This window comes from Miniopterus natalensis, chromosome 6 (assembly GCF_054644295.1).
Source record: "Miniopterus natalensis isolate mMinNat1 chromosome 6, mMinNat1.hap1, whole genome shotgun sequence".
Taxonomy (NCBI): domain Eukaryota; kingdom Metazoa; phylum Chordata; class Mammalia; order Chiroptera; family Miniopteridae; genus Miniopterus; species Miniopterus natalensis.
This window is the reverse complement of record NC_142086.1, coordinates 54,505,142-54,528,198: the sequence shown is the minus strand read 5'-3', so window position 1 is coordinate 54,528,198 and position 23,057 is coordinate 54,505,142. Positions and strand designations below refer to the sequence as shown.

At 37.0% G+C, this 23,057-nt stretch overlaps 1 protein-coding gene across 2 annotated transcripts; it reads right to left on the bottom strand.

The window, feature by feature from the left end:
- Positions 1–83: 83 nt before the first annotated feature.
- On the bottom strand, positions 84–18,513 carry TBCCD1 (TBCC domain containing 1). Of its 2 annotated transcripts, none has more exons than XM_016200082.2 (7): positions 18,135–18,513; positions 14,959–15,114; positions 11,023–11,389; positions 8,940–9,126; positions 8,295–8,792; positions 3,177–3,327; positions 84–970 (listed from the first exon to the last, which is right to left on the bottom strand). In XM_016200082.2, exons 1-6 carry the CDS (start codon positions 18,468–18,470, stop codon positions 3,198–3,200), a joined length of 1,674 nt encoding a protein of 557 aa, XP_016055568.1. In that variant the 5' UTR covers positions 18,471–18,513; the 3' UTR covers positions 84–970; positions 3,177–3,197. The 2 variants fall into 2 exon arrangements, with proteins under 2 accessions (XP_016055568.1, XP_016055569.1); XM_016200083.2 differs by having other exon boundaries at positions 14,959–15,069.
- Between the last annotated feature and the right edge of the window lie 4,544 nt (positions 18,514–23,057).

Here is a 23,057-nt window from a genome sequence, read left to right as displayed (position 1 = left end):
GAGTATATAAAACAACGTTTAACAGCAATCAAATTCATTTTACTAATTTGATTACTGTTGTATGTTATCTTAAAGAACACAGCTTTCCCAATCAAATGTAAACTTTATTTTGATATAATATCACAGAATAACATTCGAAACCTTTTCAAAAGTTAAAAGTGAAGCTTTATCTTTTTATAAAAGGAGAAAATTACTTTTTAGAGTTTGTTTATTGAAAATCTGAAGCAAAATGAAAAATAAAGGTTTTACAGTTTTAAGTTTCATACTTTAAGGACTAAAATATCTTTGTAGAAAACTATCTCTGCTATATTTATATACCAACAATCATACTCTCTTTCCAATTATTTTTGAAAAAAGTAGCAATTTCCTTTTAAATAGTTACAAAGAACTATAGAACTCCTCTTAACTCCAGAAAGGATGAAACCTTTTATCATACAAATTAAAATGTGAAGTTAACTTGTAAATCTACATTCAATCCCTTTAATATTAACATATATTCAATGGGACTAGCTTCATCAAATTTTCCATTTTGGCATCACAAAGATGAATCTTCTGATGTTCTATAAATAGTACATTAATGATAGTCAGTTTACCTAAAATTCAACTGAAATGGTAATAAATGAGTATGGAATGGAAATCAAGGAAAAGTCTTAAATAGGAAGAGAAAGCCCCAAAGTCTTTTAAAGCAGCAAGAGCACCTTCTAAATTTAGTTTCAAGATGTACATCATTGCCTGGCCGGGCGTGCCTCAGCGGTTGAGCGTCAACCTAGGATCTAGGCGGTTGGGGTTCGATTCCCAGCCAGGGCACATGCCCGGGTTGCGGGCTAGGCAGCCGGTCAATGACTCTCTCATCATTGATGTTTCTATCTCTCTCTCTCCCTCTCCTTTCCTCTCTCTGAAATCAATAAAGATATATTAAAAAAAAAAAAGATGTACATCATCTTCCATTCATCCTCATGTTTTCAGGGCCCTGAAGATAAAAAGAAAAATTAAAATTAACTGCATTTTCTATTGCCTTCATGCAAATAATTAGAAAAAAGCCTTGTAATTATAAAATCACACAACTCTTCAAGGTCAGATGATAATTAGGAGCAATAAAATACATAAAGTTTAAAGTTAATTATATTCCTTTTTCTGAAGAAAAGAAATTCATACATAAACCTTAAAATTTGGCAGGCTATGGGGATTAGTTTAATCTAAAATTTTACCGTCATATTTCCCATTTCCTTATAATCTTTATCAGATTTACGATTCTTAATCTTAGCATTTACTAACTAAATATTGTAAAATTCCTTTTTAATAAAAAGTAATACCTTTGAAATGTAAAAATATATAAAGTAAACAATAAAGAATAAGTACACAGCTCTGGAAAACAGTTGAGCAGTTAGTCAAAGGTGAAACATATGACCTATTTCTAGGTATATATCCAACAAAAATAAAAACATGTCTACATAAAAACTTGTACACAAAAGTACACAGCAACATTATTCACAATAGCTAAAAAGTGGAAACAACTCAAATGTCCATCAACTGATGAACAGATAAACAAAGTGTGGTATATCCATACAATAGACTATCATCCAGTCATAAAAATCAATAACATACCAACACATGCTACCTGAATGAACTTTGAAAACATTATGCTAAGTGAAACCAGACACAAAGGCCACATGTTATATAATTCCATTTATATGAAATGGAATTTGACAAATTAAAAGGCAAAAAGATTAGTGGCTGCCAGGTACTGGAGGAAGAGGAGATATCCACAGTTGGAGGAATTGGGAGTGACTGTCTATGTGTATGGAGTTTATTTTTAGGGTGATGAAAATGTTCTGGATTTGTTAATGGTGATGGTTGCACAAACCTATGAATATAATAAAAGCTGAATTTTTCACTTTAGAAAGGTGATTTTTATGTAAGTGAATTATAGTTCAATAAAAATTAAAAATAAGTTTCTCGCCACTCTAGACACACAGTCTCACTTCTCAAAGATAAATACTGTTAATTTCTTTATATCTTTTCCGAAATTTTAAGGCATATAATTAGCATATAAATGTGTGATAATCCTCTTTTTTCAAACACACAAAGGAACATTTTACATACATATTCACCCCACACCTCCCACCCCTGGCTTAGCAATCATTCAGTATCAGCACATTCAGATATACTTCATTCTTTTAAAAGATGTATTCCATGACATGAGTGCACCAATTCATTAGGCACCGGCCCTCTATTGAGAAGCATTTGGGTTGTTTCCAGTCTTCAGCTATTTCAAACAACGCTGCAGTGATCGTATTTTTTTACAGAGACCTTCTCATATATGAGTGTATCTATAAGATATATCTAAGAAGTGAAATTACTAAGTCGAAGAATATGTGGGTTTTTAATTTTGATTTTGTCAAACTATCCTCCAAAGAAGTTACACAAATTTAGACTTTCCCCAGTGGTACGTGAAATGTCTTGCCGGTGTTGTATATCATCAGTTTTTGATCCTTGCCAATCTGACAGATGAAAAATAATATCCTATATTTCTTTAATTTTAAGTGAAAGTGAGCATCTTTGTGTTTGTATTTTTCTACCTATTTATGTCCTTTGTTTTTCTGTCAGTCTTTAAAAATATTTTAAATGGCAAAGTATACTAATTTCTATAAAAAACTACTACATATTTGAGTTAAATAATTTCCATTAAATTTGTCTCTATCTCCTCCATTGAATCTGTGATCTCCTAGAGTTCAGTATTCAAATCTTTGTTTGGATTAATTCTGGTAACTTATTAAGGTTCATGTGCAATTAACAAAGGCAAGCTATTTATTAATTGGTGTGGTGGGCGATGGGAAAGAAGAAAGATGTGTTCTAAAAGGGGAATAAAACTAAGACCTTTTAAGGGAAAGTAGTATCTTTGGACAGTACAAATTTTGCCAAGCAAGAGACCAAAACGACAAAACTTGGCCGTTATGTTTGCCCATAACTCAACAGGCTCACCTAAATATTTTGTTGGTCTTCTCACTATAAACTGGGGCAAACATGGGTATGTAAAGGTCTGTACATGCTGGTGGGAGTGGTAGAAAAAATTTGGCAACAGTTGGTAACATAATATTCTGTGCAGTTTTTTTAATATGCTTATCATATTTCCCCAAAGTAATTTGTTTTAAGTGGTCTGCATTATAAATGCCTACCAGTGTTTTGACGTAGGAGTCTTATCCTGCTGCTTGTTTGGAACCTGCTGCAGGGGGCACAAGGCTGTCCAGCTGTTGGAGGTGTCCTGTATTAATCAACCATTCATAAAACTTGTTCTCCACAAGTACCTGGAACTGCTTCCTTTGATCCCTAAAATTGCAGTTGAGAGCAAAAAGAATGTAAAAACACTAATTCATATTAATTTTACTCTAAGTGACTATAAAACACGTTAATGGAATAAATGTTAAATTATTTCTAGCTACCCATTTGTTCTCTGCAAATAACTGTTCTGTTCAGTTCTGTACTTTGGACCACCACCCAAAAAAATTAATTTGGTCAGATACAATGTCCTCTTTGTAAAGACTTATCAATGATTACATATTTTTTTGTGGTTATTTACTCAACAGATATTTACTGAGGACCACGTGATGCTGGGTAGTGTTCTGAGTTATGGGGATAAATGTGCAAAGAAAGAAGAGAAGGCTGCTGTCCAGGCAGGTCTGCACTGTATAACTCGAGAGGGCGTCATTCACACTGTGATCTGGGTAGTCTATGTGCCTGCTCGACTGTATATTCTAGTAGAGAAGACAGGTAATAAATAAAATAAATATATGATATGAACTTAAGTAGTTGTAAGTGCCTCTGAGAAAAATACAGCAGAGTAAGGGAATGGAGAGTACTGGAAATGCTATTTTAGAAAAAGAATGAACAAAGAAAGCCTCTCTAAGATAACACTTAAACAGAGGTCTGAATGAAATGATGAGTTAAGCAAATAATTATCTGGAGAAGTACATTCCAGGCAGAGGAAACAAAAAGTGCATAGGCTCTAAAGTGAGAGCATATTTAACAAATTCAAGATAAGAGAAGAGTAACTCCTGAAAACCAAGAGCTAGCTTACTATCAGTTAGGCCTTAATGTAGCTAGGATCTAGACTGGCGTGGTGGTCGCGCTTTGAACATAAACGATTCCATAAAGACCAACATTAGACAAGGCCACTGTGGGCTGATAATAGATCAAGGCAAGAACAAGACCACTCCATAATCGTATCTCAGCCCAGACAAAAAACAAAAACACTTTGTGGTCCAAACCACAAAAATAACCACACATCACCCTTTCCTGGCTAATGAGTAACTGCTGCTTCTTTATAATTATAGTTTTAGCTCCACTTTATTCTTCCTGCCTTTAATATAAAAATTACTAAGCCAAATTATAGAATCTCTTGCTTCCAGATAGCATCCAACCCACAACAAAGCCTCGCTTCCTAGAACTCTCCCCCAAACCACCTAACACAAGCCAAAACCCAATTATAAGTTCTTTTTAACAGTCTTTTCCTGAGATGATACACAAGCCTCTTCCTACTTGCAATGAATAATAAAACCCAGGTTTGTTCTACATATTAGTTCCTGGTGATCTTTGGTCAGAGGGCAATGGCTAAGTAATAGCAAGACTGCAGTAAGGTAGAAGGGGAGTAAATATGGAAAAGAATAACAGAAGATGAGACAGGAGGGCTGGTAGGTATGGTAAAGATTTTAGATTTTATTCTAAGTATGATGGGGAGCCATAGAGGGGTCAGAGCAGAGAAAGGATATGATCTAACCACTTTAAAAAGACCGTGTTGGAAGTTTGTTTTCAAATTGATCAATACTTCTTCTGTTTTCCTATATTCCCAAAATTAAATTGAGTGCTTTTCCTATTTTTAGTGTTATCCTGGATCTTATTACCTGAATACACAATGATTCAGATTCAACATTTATTAAATACCACATTCCTGACTCTGCACGTGTATAAGCTTTTCACAGGTGTAAGGAAAATCTAGGCATCTAAATACTAGAAGCATTCCAACAACTTGCTTTAAAAGGATATTTTTCCAATGATCATTTTTATAAAATATCATTATAAATATATATCATATTGTATTATGTTACATTACATTACATCATATTGTATTATATATATAACAATAGTTCCCAAAAAATAATAGAAACTAAGAACCCAGGTTCTGGAACCAGGATGACTAGTTGTGAATCCCAGCTCCTGTGTGGCTTTGGCTAAATTACTTAATCTCTCTGTTTCTCAGTTTCCTTTTCTGTAATAGGGTACTGTTATAAAGAATAAATGAGTTAATACATAGAAGGTGCTTAAAAAAGTGCTTGCTACATAGTCAGTGCTCAATACATATTACTTGTTATTATGGTAATCATTATTCTATGATATGCTAAACTGAGAATGACTTGTCTGTAGTATTAATGTCTTGGTGGCTCAATTCATGAGATACAAACCAGGTGGAATGTTTGCAAAAGATAGCACCATTATCACAATGAATTCCCAGATAAAGCTTGAGCTGTAACTGTTAATGATCTTTATATTTTTTTATAGGTAGCAACTGTGTAACTATGTATATATACAGGGTGAGGCAAAAGTAGGTTTACAGTTGTGAGTACTCGAAACACAATTTATTCTTATATTATTATTTATTGTATTATTTTCTATAAAAACAACTGTAAACCTACTTTTGCCCCACACTGTATTTCATTCCTTAATCCATATGATGAGAACAAAGCCACAAGAATGCATCCAGAAAATTACTGTGGCTGGATCAAGTCTTTTTTTTCTTTTAAATCTTCACCCGAGGATGTTTGTTTGTTTTTTATTGATTCTAAAGAAAGAGGAATGGGGGAAGAGAGAAAGAAACATCGATGTGAGAAAGAAATATCTATTGGTTGCCTCTCCCACACATTTCAATTGGGGATTGAACCCAAAACGTAGGTATGTGCCCTGACTGGGAATCAAACTTGCAACCTTTTGGTACATGGGATGACACTCCAACTGACTGAGCCACCTGGCCAGGGCTGGATCAAGTTTTTTTTCAATTACTACTTCTCTTAGAATAAACTTCATTCTAACAGGTCAGGTCTCAGATATTCTGGGTAAACAATCTTACCCAGATGTGTCCCACAAACACTAAACAGAGTGTCTCCCATGCATAACTACTAAACACAGTACAGTACATATCACTACACACAGTGTCGTGCGCACACACACACACACACACACACACACACACACACATTACCTACTAAATCTTCATATCAATCACACAAGGTGGAAAATATGCTTATACTTTATATATGATACAATTAAAAGCCAGAAAAGTTAAATGACAGACTCATATCACATAGTCAAGGGGCATGGTCAGTACTAATTCCTCAGTCTGAGTATTTTCCAGTACAATAGAGACACAGCTATCCAAAGAACGCTAACCTTAAAATCTAATAAAACTAAGGTCTAATTAAAAGAATCATTTTTATTTATATATCAAACAGCAGTCTGGATCATCAGAAACAGAAACATTTTAGAATGGCTGACACTTTCTAAAAATAATGACAACCAGAAAAAAAATTGCTAGGAAAATGAAATCCAATTACTAAAGACTTTTTCTGTCTTAAGGAAAAGGGCCATAATGATCAAGATATCTTCAGGACATATGGCATTTATTGTAAAGATCCCCCGAAAGAACTTGATACTCTTTTCTCAAACTAGCTACAGCTCTCAAGTGGACAGTGTTGTAGAAGCAACCCTTCATCTTTTGGAGCTAGCTGTGTTTCCAATGCCCTTTTCCTAATATCCCTAACAAATACATTGATTAAATATCAAATACTTGTATAAACAATAACTATTTATATTCTGTGTACCAACTATTTCAAGATGTATATGCTATTTTTTCCAGAAGAAAACTTATTAATCAAAAGTTTCTAAACTGGGCTCCAATTTTTGGAGTGATCTTTGATTTTCTTGTGTTCTTCACAAAATCTTACATTGAATCCTGCCTCCTGTCAAACTATTTCTGGTCTCCAACCCCTTTCTCTCCATTCTAGTTCAGTTTCTTAGTCCAGGCCATTGGAATATCACCCTGACTTCCCTCTTTCAAATCTAACCAGCGGATCTTCATATATGCAACCACATTTCCCTACACATTTTAAAATCTGCCATGGCATCTAATAAAGTAGTTTGCAAACTGTAGGCATTCCATAAATGTTCCCAAATAAATGAACAGCTTTCTGTACTTCAGTCCATTGTTCAAAACCCTTTAATGGCTCATACGGCTTAATTCCACTTAAGTCTAACTTTCACTGCCTGGCATTCAAGATTCTATAATAACTTAGCTCAATCTACCATCGAAGCTTAAATACCACTATTCCATACCCAGAATCCTAGTTCAGCAATTGATTTCCAGGATACCTAAGGTCTGCTTTTGCTTCCACATCTGCTCCTCTAGTGCTATGAAAAGTATTTTGCTCAGTCCTCACTTCCTATCCAAACTTGACTCATTCTAAGGCGCAACACAAATTCTACTTCTTCCATTAATCTTCCCTAACTACCACATGGATGTTTTCTGAATTGCTAAAACGAGGTAGTGTGTCCCTGGCTCCTAGAAGTCAAAGACCAATGTTCTTAAAATAAAACTCTGTGGTAGACATAATAACCATAACTATCTACTACCACAGCATGTTATGAAAAATAACACAGGTTAGTACTCAAAAGTAGGAAGAAAATCATCTCAGAATGAAAACCAGTACTTTAAATTGACTAAATTTAGATTTATTTGAAAACACTGTATGGATTAGGGAAACATATATTAGGGAAAATTTTGACAAAAAACTGGCATTAGTCCATGGACTAGCATGAAGAATCTATCTGCGGTGTGGTGGAGCTAGGAAATCTGTATTTTTAACAAGCCCCTTGGATGATTCTGGTACATGACCAAGTTTGAGAACCACCATGATAGTGTAGAAGAGTAAATTAAAAACTAAAACCAATCCATTTAAGGCATAAGATTATGTGGCACATTCTATATATGATCTTTTATTCATATAAGCTTTATATCTGCCAACTAAACTTAAGCTTCACTGAAAAAGGGAGTCTAATACTTAAGTATTCATTCACTCTCATCTCCCCAACCAAACTGTGCCTGAAATACTGACCTGAAACACAAGCCTTAACCAAAGACATACTTTGTCTTTTTATTACTTTAGCACAGCTATAAATATGTGCAGATTAATTTGCTTTCCATGGAGTTTTACATAAAAGACAAATTATTACTTCTAGAAAATACTTACTTTGTCAAACGAGCCTCCTTCACAGTTTTCTGCCAGATCTGTATCTTCTGTTCTCTTTGACCCAGTGCTTTCTGATAAGAAGATGGAAGACCCCCAGGTATCTCTGTTGTGTCCCCTTCCATTTCAAAGGGAATAATAAATACATAGAATTCACAAGGTGGTAAGAGCCGGAAGACATTTGTGTCTCTGTTTTCTCTGCACACAATCATTGGATTATCCCAATAGTTAGGCACTGTAGCAAGGCCAGTTCTGGCCATATGGTCCTCCAGCATTGGGTAATGGGTATGGAAAGGGGCAAAAGTTACTGTGTGGTTCCCAGAGAGAATAAGTGGGCGTGTAGGCGTCAGAATGTGAAAGATGCAGCCTGTCGTGGAAGAGATGGACAAACGATGACAAACGGCAATGACTTTAATGTTGTCACAGCTGTGGAGGTGAAGAGCAGTCTCTACGGGGCCAAGGACGAAGGTGCTATTTCTGCACTTCTCAATTGTCACAGATCTGAAAAATGAAGAACTGAGGTAAATCTCTATGAATGAGAATAAGATAAAAAAGTATTTGACTACAAAATTATTCTGATGATAAAAAGATCAATCCTAGTCCAAAGAAAATATAAAAATATCAGAACACTATGAAGACTGTGCTTACCGTAAGGGAGAGAGCAGATAAATAAAAGATTCGTTGCAACGATGAATCTTTACATGTGACCCCACCAGAGTATCTGAGCTCTTGGCCAATGTCTGCTTGTAAACCTGGCTCATCACCACCATGCGGTGCATCCTAGGGGCCACATGAGTATTACAAGCAATCTTAGCTCTTTTGGTCGTCCCTTCAACTATTTAAGAAAAATATAAATAAATGAGATAGTTTCAAATGAAAGGAAAACATCAACCATATGATGTTATACATATCTACATGTACACAGTCTAAAGTTAGGTACCGGTAAGGTTTAAAAAATGTTAGATCTGGGTACTGGGTAAAGAGGCTTTTGCTATACTATTATCTATACTTTACTGTATGTTTGCAATATTTTGTCATTTTTTGTTACAAAAAAAGTTTAAACCTATAATCCATTCAAGATTGCCTAGATAAAGCTAAGATATTTTTCAAGACTACCCTTCAAATTAAGTAATGTGCCTAGGGCGAAATTGCTCGTAAGTTGGACACCTTAATTTATCATCCCTACCCTTAAATAATCTCTTCAAATTGCCATAATACTAATTCTGAACCCCTCCTAAGTTACTTACCACATCATTCCATGAATTCCTTTCTGGTTTATATCTTTACTGCCAAGATCATTACTGAAAGCACATCTTCCTCTCAAACACAGTTCCTTGCACAAACTGATACTCAAAAAAATTTGCGCCCATTGCCCTCCTAACACAGTCCTGCCATTATGGGATTGGCTTTTCAGACTGTACTTCCCTGCAAGCCACCAGGACACCCTTGTAAAGAAAACTGGCCAAATGTGAAGACATCACTTAAGTATGCTATTATTCTTCTTTTAAAGTAATTCATATTATTACCTTATATTAAATAATACATGATTATTGTAGAAAAATTTTAAATACTTGTTATCCTACTATCTACCACTATTAACATTTTTATTGTTGTTGTTACTCCTCACCTAAGATATTTTTCCACTGATTTGAGAGACTGGAGGGGATGGAGGAAGAGAGAGGGGGGGGGGGAGAGAGAGAGAGAGAGAGAGAGACTACCTCTGTTAACATTTTAGTATAATCCTAAGAGGATAGATATCCTTTTTTCACCCCCTACTAGTGCCTACTCTAACATTTAAAAATTTACTTGCACCTATATTCTTTTATCAAGAATTATGTAGTACCTCCCATGTATTTATGGGAGTCTCACATATCTGAGTTTTAAATCTCATACTAGAGCAATAACTTGGTTGAAAATAGAATTCTTAGATCACTGTTTTTGCTCAAGGTTCTGTAGATGTTGATCAACCATTTTCTGTTTGGCATTATAAAAATTTGATACAAAAATGATTTTTTTCTTGTATTTGCACAGAACCTATTTTTCTTTATCTTTAAAATTCAGAGATTATTAAAGTATATTCTAGGGGTTTGTCATTAATTTTGTCTGACATTTGCCTCAGTATAGGCACCTACTTCTCTTTAAACTTACACCTGGGTCCCTCTTCTCTTAAAACTTATACCTAGGCCCCAAGAAGTCACATAGCACCTGAACCTATCCCTTTAGCCATCACTGGACCATCGGGAATAAGTAACTGATGAAACCAAAGTCAGATGCTCTCTATGATAAATTTAAATTTCCAATTTAGAAATATCTAGTCTGCTTGTGTCTGTGGAGCAAAAAAGGACCTCATCTCTACACTATGTTGAGGTAACTGGAGAATGGCCAAATTCTGCTGTGGTGCATAAGAAATAGGAAAGCCTCAAGCAAATGAGCCTCTGAGAATGAGAGGAAGAAAGAGTCAAAAAGAGAAAAGCAGAGCAAAAAGAGGAGTAACTTAAGTTGGAGTTTCTGTTAACTGAAGTCAAAATGACCTGGACTAATAAATCAATTCTCTGAGACTGCTGCTGCCTTGAGAGAAAAGGGCATATACACTAGAGAAATGTTCCCTTTTTCTCTTTTATAGGAGCAGTATGTTTTAGGTCTTCTACAGATGTATGATCATTAATACACAAGAAAACAATAGGTTCTCTAACTTGTCATTCAATTTAATATAGATTAAAATATTAAATACCTTGATGAGCCCAAGCCAATTTCTTTCCAGACTTGAGGCAAGCAGAAGTACCAAATGGATTCCCAGTCAAACAGGCTCTCAACCAGGCTTCCAGCTTGTAGAAAGAAAAGGTCTTAGAGATCTTTGAGAAGCCACTTTCTGCATGTAGTGGCTGCCACAATGCAAGTTCATGAAGTGGATATATCTTCCTGGCTCTCCTCAATGTACCTTCAATAAGAAAGCTGAGAGCAACAACAGCTTCTCTAGAGACTAGACTACTATTGGTCGAATGAGACGATGCAGTGAGTTGTTCTGGATCTAAAAGCAGCTCAAGGAAATCTGACAGATGATCATAGACAAACATTTGGTGACTGTAATCATTCCAGTTCTAAAAAATATCAAAAGAAAGCACTCTTAACATTAGAGATTCTATAAGACCTGAAACTCTTATATTTTAATTATTTTGTATTTATACTTTGCCTCATCCCCAACAAAGAATTTAAGGTGCCAAATAAATCTTATAAGATTTTGCATGTGTATATGATCAGTATAAACAGATTCTCTCTCCACCTTAGCCAATTCAAAATACTAAAAGCTAACCCTTAGTGTGTGGCAAGCAATAAGTGCTACGCAAAGTTAAACATATTTAATCTTAACAACTTTAAGATAGTCCATTTTATAGATGAGGAAACAGATATATAGAAAGGTTAAAAAACCCTGGCTGGTGTGGCTTGGTTGGCTGGAGTGTTGACCCATGTACCAAAAGTTGGCGGGTTCAATCCCAGGTCTAGGCATGTGTGGGAGGCAACCAATCCATGTTTCTCTTTCACATCAATGTTTTCTCCCCCTCTCTCTGTAAGATCAACAACAACAAAAATTAAAAAAAGGTTAAAAAACTCACCCAAGGTCACACAGCTAGTAAATACTTTAAAAGTTTCAGATCAAACATAAAAATACCATCTTGAACATTTATTAATTGAAATTTTCGGTTTATTTACTTGCTCAAATTACAGGAAAAATTTCAAATTCCACTGGATGAAACAAGGAAACTAATCTTACAGCAACTAAATTTAAGAGAGGTTATAACTTTGGGAATAAGCTTTGAGTTAGCAGATGTCCCAATGACTTGGCTTATTCATTTGACAGATTTTTTTGTGTGTGATATGAGTAGTGTTAAGTGATGAATTATGAAAACTGAGCAAGACATAGTTACTGCTCTCAAGGAACTCAAAATCTATGTAGTGAAAAGACAATATAAATAAATAACTATAACACAATGAGCTAAAACCTATACTAAAGATCTATAAAGATGTTCTATGAGCACGAGGGAAACAATGAACTCCACTTGGGGGGGAAAATTGTAGTGGGTGTTGTGTGAATAGATTCTTGTTTGATGTTGTGAGGCAACAGACAAGGAAAAAAGGCATCTGAGCATAGGAAAACAGCATATGCCAAGACCCACAGAAGTAAAATTATCTGCTATTTTCATCCGCTATTTTCAGAGAGCTGAAAGTTCTGGGTGAGGTGAAGAAAGCATTCTGGGAAGTGAAAGGTTTAAAAAAAAACAAAGTTAAAATAGTAGCCAGGGACCAATCATGAAAGGCCTTGTATGAAACACTAAGACATCTGGACTTTATTTTTGTGCCAGAAACTTAAACCTATTTTCTCAATCGCTATACCTTTTTTTCTTTTTCATAAACTCTCATTTGGATGCCAAAGAACATATCAAAGCAGAGTTTTCCACAGCCTCACCTGTTCTTCCTCCCTCTTGCTGCATCTCTCCCCCATAGTAGGCCCCTCAGTGGTTCCATAGAGTACAATATGAAAATGAAAATGATGAGAATTCACTGATGGAGTTTGTGTAGAAGTGGGATATAAACCATCTACATTTCAGAAAGTCCAGTGTAGTGGGTGGACTGTAGACTAACAGCAGGGTGACAAGATAGGACCTGATTACAGAAATCGAGGCCAAAAAAAAAATAGCATTAGGGCCTATATAAGAGGAAGAAAAGGGTCACATTTTTAGAGTTACTTGGAGACAGAATCAGTAGGAAGATAACTAACTAGGTATGGGTAATGAGAGAACATGGGTGGCTGGTGGACTTTCACTGGCATAGGGAATACAAGTTAATTCAAGTAAAGGGTGATTATACTGTAGGGACACACAATCATCTCCTAAACTGCAGTACAGGTAGGTCTCATCAGAACTGTAACTGGAAAGCCATCTTGAATCTGGTTCTTTCTCGGGGCCAGTGTCTCTCTGTATTTCTGTTCCAGTCTCTTCTTTTTCTCTGATTTACCTCAGAGTTCCTAATCCCTCATAACTCCAGGTCACTCATGAACTTGGTGGCTATTCTGGTCCCAAGGCCACATGAGCTGTCAACTCAAGCACCCATCACCAACTGTTTTTCTTCAGTCCCTGGGAATACTTATTGGGTCAGGTCATCATTTCAAATCAGGCCAATTTAAAATATATACCAACGAATTGGCTACTCCAGTCAATTGTCCATCCCTGGTCTAATCAGTTGTTGGGAGAGGTCATGCTATAGCACAAACTGGAGTCACCATTTATTGGCGCTTACTATGTAATAAGTCTCATGCTAATATATTACTGAATTCTCACAGCCATTCAGAAATAGACATTATCATCCCCATTTGGAGAAGAGAAGCCTAGAAAAGTTAACTGACTTGCCTAAAATCATGTGATACTAAGTGGCAGAGCCAGATTTGAATGCAGGCTACCTTAGTTCAAAACACCATCTCTAAATGGTGCTCATTCAGCAGGAACTATGTGTGGAAACAGAAGACAATGGTTGGCATCTGAACTTGCACATTCAGAATTTAAGGTACAGACAGGGCATCTATGTCAAGAGGGAAGTCTAGAATGGAGAAAAACTTAGGAGTCATTGAGATATATGAAGTCATGGGAAGAGAAAGAATTATGCTGAATAAATAAGTCGAATAAGACAAAATTGCTACAGGAAGAATTCTAAGGGAAGAGTGGCTTGTAAGGACCAGGCAGAAAAAGGCTCATGAAGAGTGACAAGAATCAGAAGCAGAACCAGGAGGGAAGATCATTACAGAATATAAGGGTAAACAGATTCCTTTGAAAAAGAAGATCAAAGAGCCTACACATGACAAAAATACTGAGATCTACATTTTACTTTAAGTTTTAAAAAAATACTTTTACATAAACAGATAAAAACATTTTGGGTTTCTTTATAAAAACAGAAAGAAATGAGATTTTCTAAAACTCACAATGTGAGGCAATTAAATTTAACTTCTAGGATATCACATCATAAATAATTACTTAAGCATGCTAAGCTTAATTAAGTATACTTAAGCATATTACCTAAACATGAGGAGAAGATATTTTTAAAGAATTTTTTTCAGTATATTTCAACAGGCTTTGCAAACACTGCAGTTTCTTATTTATCCTTAGACAAATAAGTAGATCCAAATTCACTAACATTTGCAAAAATGGGAATGCTAATAAGAGTCTGGTTAATGATATATCTGAAAATCATGTGATTTTTGTGTCAGTGAAGGAACTGAAATCACTTCTATATTTTAAGATTGCACACATTGATTTTGTTTTATAATTTGAGGGGGGAAAAAGTAAACAAGCCATCAAATCAATGGTTTATATAAATAATCCCAATATAATTTTTAAAAATATTTTAAAATTGATTTTAGGGAGAGAGGAAGGGAGAGAGAGAAACATCGTTGTGTGAGAGAGAAACATAAATCAGCTGTGTCCTGCACACCCCCACCAGGATGGAGCCTCCAACCCAGGCATGTGCTCTGACTGGGAATCAAACCGGCAACCTCTTGGTGCATGAGACACTCAACCAACTGAGCGACACTGGCCAGGGCCCAACATAATATTTAATGAGGACAAATCATCTCCCTTACAAATTGTCTCTTTCAGAGAAAGACGCCAAAATTAAACAGTACCTTACTATGACAACTGGATTTTTCATTCAGGTCAGGAGACTGAGATCTGTTTCTGGGACTAGGCCACTCTTCTCCAATCAAAGATGTCCTCAGGGAGACCTTATTTAACTGCTGTATGTACAAGAAGAGCAGAAACTGTAGGGTATCCACTGAAAGCTGTTCAAGAGGAAAATAAATGATGAACACAGGTTCTAAAACCACACCAATCACTAGTCTACAACTAAATAGATATAGTAAAAAAAATTCACAACAGTTTGATGATCCTAGGAAGACAAATGTAGAAACATTGCTAGCATTGTATGTCTCTGATACCCAGATGTAGCAGTTTCTAAAACTAATTAAACTGGAGTCACTTTCTTGGAAAGCTGTGTAGCATCTATGGCCACAGACATTCTCTTTCAAAATTGATGAAGAAGAAAGAATGAAGTACATATTTGTAAAAAAGTATTTATATTATTTCAGAAGTTTAAAACTGCAGTTAAAAAAAATACCTTAGCAATATGGATAAATAAATAGATGAAAGAAAGGAAGAAGGGAATTTAGTCAAGACACAGAGGTCAGTTAATCTAAGACTCACACACAGTCTTATTGAGAAAGTTTAGGATATCAGTGCAACACCTAAAATTGTATGTAATTTTTTGGTGTATGTGCATTTTGTAGGGAGCAGGCCTCAGGGTTTCCATCAAATTCTTAAAGGAATGTTCGCTTGACTTTTAAAAAAAAGACTGGTCTGACAGGTGTTTATAAGAAGGGTGTGGTTTGAAACCCAGGTTTTGAAGCTCATGATTATTTTCATATATGCATTCCCACACCCATACAGGAAAGGCAAAAAGTAAAGTAATACACCTGGGACTATATTTATGTTCACCCTGATTCCCGACCTGGCTAAAAATTGCTACTGCTAAGGAACTTAAAAATAACAGATTCACAGGATCTCCTAGATCTATTCGATCAACTGTCAATGTGGAACTCCACGAACCTACATGTTTTCAAAAATTTTTACTTTGTTAATTAAATTCTTTGGGATAACTGTAGATTCCCATGCAGTTATAAAAACTAAAAGAGAAATCCTATGTACATTTTACCCAGTTTCCCATCTTGTAAAACTATAATAAAATATTACAACCAGGATATTAACATTGATAGTCAAGATACAGAACATTTCCATCAACCAGAATCCCTTATGTTGCCCTTTTATGGCCATACCCACTTCTCTCCCACTCTCACCCCTACTTCCTTAACCCCTAACAACCACTTATTCATTCTCTATCTCTATAATTTTCTCATTTCAAGGATATTATATAAACAGAATCATATAGTATATAAACTTTTGGGACTGGCTTTTTAAATTCAGCGTAATTTCCTAATTTTATACATATTTCCATTATTACATTGTTATTATTCCATTATGCGCCTGCCTCCCCATGACACTACAAGAGCCTTCCCTTTTTCATTTTTATATTCCTAATAAGAATAGAATCTGGTACATACTAAGCACTCAAAACATTTGGAGTTTTTATTCATCTCTGTATCCATAGTATCCTCTACTGCAGCTAGCACACAGTAGGCATTCAATAAATGTTTGATTAATAATTAACCGTAATGCCCTTCCCCTCTTGATTGCTTTCCAAACTTTTTTCAATCCCCAAAAACCATGTTTAGATATTACCCCATGTGGTAGAGACTGTCTAGATGCTAACTAAATACCTTTTCTTTTCTTCCTGGGCATACAATTAGATGGCATTTCCCAGCCTCCCTTCAAGTTAGATATAGTATAACTATGTTATAGTCAATGAGATGTGGGTGGATCTTCGCATACCATTTTCAAGCCTCCCAATGCCCCCCCTCCCAAAATAAAATAGAAGAGAAAGGCTGTGAGGATGTAGTGGGCAAGGCTGTGGCAAACTGTACTACACAGGGTGTCCCAAAAACATGTATATACATTCTGAATAATTACTCCTTCCAATGTGTTAATCTTTTCATTTTTTGAGGATACTCTGTATTTGCAACTGTTCACTTCCCTATCCTTCAAGAGGTTTATACGAACCAATGGGATTTTCCTTAATTCCTGTGAGGTAGTTTACGTTCCCCCTTCATTGATTTTAGGCATGGACATATGACAAAACATTGCAAATGGAATGAAAGTAGTCATAGTTTATGTTACACATCTGAGCAAAAGTTTTAAGAGGCATCATGAGTTTCCTCTTGCTCTGTTGCTCTTCCCTATCACAAGAATAGATGAGCTACACAGAAGCTGTTTCTTCAGCGTGGATCCTCAAATTAGAACATAGAGCCAAGCCACAGCCTGGAAGAGAGCCATAGCTAAGATGCAGCCTACATGTAAAATATGCAAGAAAAAAAAAATTTGTTACTGTAAGCCACTGCAATGTCATTCTTGTTTTAGTTTTTAACTGCAGCAAAGCTGACTAATGTAACAGTGGCGCCAAAAGACAGAAGAAGCCTGGATTCCTGAGTCACTGATTGGAAAACAGCAGCCTAGAGATCCCCTGTGTTGCACTATGCATAAATGAGATAATCTGTTATTGTGCAAGCCACTGAAATGCTGGATTGCTTGTTACTGTAGCCTATTCTGATTAATATACTTTCTCTGTGAAGCCCTTCCTGATCATCAGAATCAATCATTCTCTTCTCTATTCTATTTCTGTATGTTATGCATACTTTGATTATTTTCTATTTCACACTACTAAATAGCGCTTTTTTACGTATCAGCTTCCCCCACTAGTCTGAGCTCCATGAAGCCATGATAGCTGACATGCTGTTCTAATCTTTGAATTTCAGCACATAGCAGATGCTCACTTAAAAATAGTCAAGTGTTTCATTACCAACGGTTCATAAGCATTCATTATCTCAAAATACTTTTAAAATCAGTGAAAATATTTCCCTCTTTCAATTACAGAGTTCCTATAACTTTATTGTTTGGAAGCAGGTGAATAAAGATTGCTAAGTAAGGACTAATACATTAAATGCTGCCAAACAGAACTGCTCAAACCCAAATGCTTTGGATTGCAATGGTCATTAACCTAAAACCACACACTGTACAGCTGGTGTGCACATTAAACATTTAAAAATAAAAAATTTTAATTCAAAAATTAAAAGTTAAAATGTTTATTTCCCAAAGTAATTAAAAACACATATATATACATATAAAGCCATACCTGATTTCTCTGCTTTTCGACTTCATCCTCAGATGTGCAGTTGGACAGAATCTCAGACCATTCCAGGCGCTCCTCTGGTGTCTTTACTGCAAGACTATCAAATATTTCAAAGTAAAGCCACGCCAGATCCTTAGCCAACTGCAGCTTCCCACATGCAATGTGCCTCCAGGTAGACCAGTACAGGCGTGGGTAAGCTCCCTCTGTGGCCCGGGTTCGCACATAGGTGGATATCTTCCTGAGATAGTGAAGGCTGAACTTGGATGGAGGGGGGATCTGTAAGGCACCCACTATAAAGGGTTCTGCTTTCACCCAGAGGAGAACTCCAGACTGATCCATATTATCTTTAAGGACATCTGTGTAAAAAAGCTTCTTTGCATACCTAGGAAACAAAGTTTGTACACAAATTGATTTGAAACAAAACTCATTTATGCATTTTTTGTAAGGTGACCCTTCCCTTAACTGTTTTAAAATGTTTTATATCATTTTAAAAAGCAGATCTAGTTCATCAATCAAGAGTAGAATTTATTTTTTTGTCAGTTCTCATAACAATCTTTTGAACAAGAAAAATTTTATGACAAAACAAAATTATCTTATTTGAATTGTTCAAAGTGGTTGTTTTAGGAAGAAGTATATAAATGCATAAGGTATGAGTTAGAAAAAAAGAAGAAACAGGAAAAAGAGTCATCCTATGGCAAGACATCTTGCTCTACCCTGAAAGGGAATGCTAGTCAAAATTAAGGGAATAAAACTTCACAGAGTCAAATCACTTACACATAAGAATGGTTGGTTAAATATAAAGCACTAACACAAGATGGCAGACAAGAATACTTGTCTGCAAAAATAGACCAAGGAGAGTTAAAGCTATTCTCGGTACAGGTATAATTTATTATGTTCAGGTGCAATATTTTTAGATTTTATTTGTTTCTTTGTTATAACAATACATGATTTTTATGGAATATTTATAAAATATCTAAAAATAGAAAAGGAGAAAATCATCCACAGTCCCACCACCAAACAGAAACTAGTTAGTATTTTATTGTACTCACTTTTCTGTCTTTTTCTACACATAGCCCGGATGTTAGTTTTTGAATTTTCATAGTGGTGATTACACCACATATACAATTACACCATGTATGATTTGGAAAGCTTCATCGTAGCACTCTAAATAAATGTACCACAATTTATTCAACTCTTCTCCTGGTTTTAGACATTTAGTGGGTTTAAAATTTTTCGCAAAAACAAGATAGGGAAAATACTGACCACTGTTAAAGATGGGTCATTTATCTATTTCTACCTTTGTGTATGTTAAAAATTTCCATTATGAAAAGTTTAAATGTTTTCGCTATCACAAATAATGCTATATAATACCACCTTTCTGCATTATTTTCTGCATTAGGATTACTTCCCAGAGAAAAGTTTCAGATGTGCATTTGTGAAATGAAGTAACTGACATTTCTGAAGCTCCTGACATACAGTTCCAATGCTTTCCAAAATGATTGTATCAAATCGTACCCTCATTTGACCCAATGTACTCTCTTCACTGGGTACTCCTCAACTAAGTAACAACACTTAAAAAAAACCTTCCTTCTATGACTGATGAAAAATGTTTTGCTATTATTACATTTTGCATTTGATTCTAAAATAGTGTGTTTTGGGGAATTACTTGTTCAAAAAATAAGTGACATCAACTAATTGCTTACTATGTGCCAGGTAGGTAGCATGCTAAATATTTTTTTTCTACTTGGACTCTTTTCATCCTCTTGGAGATTCGTATGATTATCCCATTTTCAGATGAAAAAATGGAGGCTTAGAGAAGTTAAGAGACTTACCCAAAATCACATACTTAAATTGGTACAGCCCTGGATTATGATTCAAGTCTGCGACTTGGGAACTCTGTTGCTTACAAATGTACTGTAAGAACTAGTTTTGGGGAAACCTCTGGTAAATGGGAGTAGATCCAGAGGAGAATTAACAGGATGAATGGCTTTAGACATGAGGCCATATAAGGCTATGCTCCAAGTGAAGGAATATGGGAGCAGGAACCAGAAGGAAGGGTGTGAGGGGGTAAATGCTGTTTTCGAATATGGGAATGGTTTCGCATCGTTCTGAATAAAAGCAGACGATGAAAGTTACGTGAGGAAGATCGTTCCCCCCAGAATAGAGACAGGCTGCCCTGTGCGGTCCCGAGCTCCTGTGCCTAAAGTGTGCGATCAAAAGCCAGATCCTGACACGAACCCTCTATATTAAGTCCGGGACTGGAGACGGCTAAATTCGTAAACATAAACTTTCATTACCATTATTACTGATCAAAGCGTGCTGACCTTTCCAGCAGCTACTGCCTCCCACAGTTCCGTGGAGCAACAGAAAACTTCCTACTCCCCTGCGCTGAAAGGCTCGATACCAGAAGGCCGGGTATGGCTCCAGGGCGCAGCATCCAGGGAGCTCATTTGCCTCGGACAAACGTAAACTGGGGCTGTTTCCCTCTTCAAAAACTACTCGCGAGTGCGCTGGGATTAGGGTTTTTCGGGTGGGGAGGTCAGAGGGAGGCCCATGGCGGTCCTTCTGAGGCTTCGCCGCAACTCGGCCGCTGTCCGGGGTAGGACACTGCGTGGGCCGCCCGAGCGCTCCGACTGGACTTGGGGACAGAGAACACCAGCCGACAGGGTCCGTAGCCGACAGAGACAAGGCGCGAGCGAAAGCAGCCTCCTCAATTGGGGCCCGAAGCGTAAAGGACCACCCTCCCCTCCCCAGCACCGACCCGTGCGCCGTTACCTGCGGAGGCTGGCGCCGCCCGTCGCACCTCCCCGCGCACCTCCCCGCGCACCTCGGCGCCCTACTCACCAGGCCCGCCCCTCGCTTGCCGCCGCACACAGCGCGCATGCGCGAGGCCTCGCACCACCGAGGACCGGAGGACCATATTGCTAGAGCGGCCGACCACTTCTCCAGAGGTCAGAGAAAAATTTGGCAGAGGCTAATGAGCTCCCGGGATGCTCTTGGCTGGAGCCGTAGCTGGCCGCTTTCTGGTATCGAGCCTTTCAACTGAGGGACTAGGAAGTTTTCTGTTGCTCCACAGAACTGCGGGCCAGGCAATAGCTGTTGGAAAGGTCAGCACGCTGTTATCAGTAAAAATGATGACAGTTTACATTTTGGAGTGCTTACCCTGGGTTGGGCACTGTGCAAAGCAGCTTTATGTGTATTATCTCGGTCTTCCCAAGAACCCTTTAAGTACATTTGTTTTATTGACAGAAAAGCTAGGGCGTAGAGGGGTGACAGTAATATACCCCAAAGGCCACACAACAAGACTCCAGCCAAGATACAAACCCAGGCCTTCATGAAGCTTTTTGGATTCCACCCAGCGGCAGACATCACTCCTTCTTTTAAAACTCCATTTCATGATTTTTAGCCATTTCCTACTTTCTTAGTTCATTTATGGTCTCTCTAGGTGTGAGAGATACAAAAGTAAAAAGACCATAAAATGCATTTAGTTCCTCTTTTATGTAGCCTCTCTCCCCTAGTTGGCATCTTCCTGAAAGCATAACCTTATCTTTCTCTTAACTCTTCATGAGTCAAGGAGTAAACAGCAGGGGCCTTCCTTCTATTCAAACAGATCTAGGTTATGATCCAGGCTGCACCACTAAGTAGCTCAGTGACCTTGAGCAGATTCTCTCTAAGCCTTCGTTTTCTGCAACAGCAATTATTTGTTGAGTACAGTGCTAGGCACTAGGATTATAGTAGTGAACAAAACAGATGAGGTCCTTGCTTTCTTGGAGTGTATATTTTAATAGGAAGAATAGATAATACATATTAAGAAAATAATATAGGATAATATCAGATAGTGATTATTGGGGGAGGGAGTCAATGTTGAAGAATTTGAGCTGAGGCCTGAAGAATAAGAAGCCAGCATACAAAGATCACAGTCAAAGCAACTTTTATTCACAGTTCTAAGGTATTGTTCTATACAGCTAAAAACAGAACAATCAGCTTCATGCTCTCATGAAACTGGCATTCCAGTTTACTTGAGTATGGAAGGCAGGAATGGAAACAATAAAATAAAGCAAGGTGGTGTAAGAATAAGGAATTCAGCAGGGGCTAATTTTGATTGGTTGGTAAGGGAAGTCTTCTTTGAGGTGGTGACATTTAAGTTGATATATGTGTTTAAAAAGGAGTCATCCATGTTAGGATCTGAGAGAAGAGTGTTTCAGGCAAAGAGAACAGTTAGAACAAAGGCCCTAGACAGGAATGAGCTTGGTGTTCAAAAAAGAGAAAGGAAACCAGTTTTGCTGGAACATGTTAAGGTGTATACTGACTGGGTGAGGGTACACAGATCGTATAAGGTTTTCTTTGGAAAAAAATTTTTTCCAGCATTATTGAGACATATAAGGTTTTATAATCTACCACAAAGAGTTGAAGTTTTATTCTAAGTGCAATGAAAAGCCATTTGAGGCCTCTAAGCAAGGGAATGATACCATCTGGTATGTTTGTAAAAAATCATGGCGGTGGGCGGGCAGGAGGGAACGAGATATTAAGAGTGGAGGCAGGAAGACTAGTTAGGAAGCCCTGGCCAGGTGAGGGATGATGTGACTTAGCCCAGAGAAGTAGTGGAAAGTAGTGGAGAGATTCGATTATAGTTTAAAGGTAAATATTTGAATAGGGGATGCAACACAGCAATTAAGGAACACAAGAGTTCTGTTGTGAACCAGGTGGTGCGTTTACTGAGATGAGCAAAGGCGGGGGGGGGGGGGGGGGGGGGCGTCAGAGTTCTTATAACTAATAATAGTAATTCACTGCGTGAAATTTATTTCAAAGCGCTGTGCTAGACAGTTTGAAGATTCTCTCCTATTAAAATGTCACAACACTGCCAGTAAATAGCTCAAGTTTGTAAATAAAGAAGCTTAGGCTCCGACTGGTGGATAAGGGGCGTGG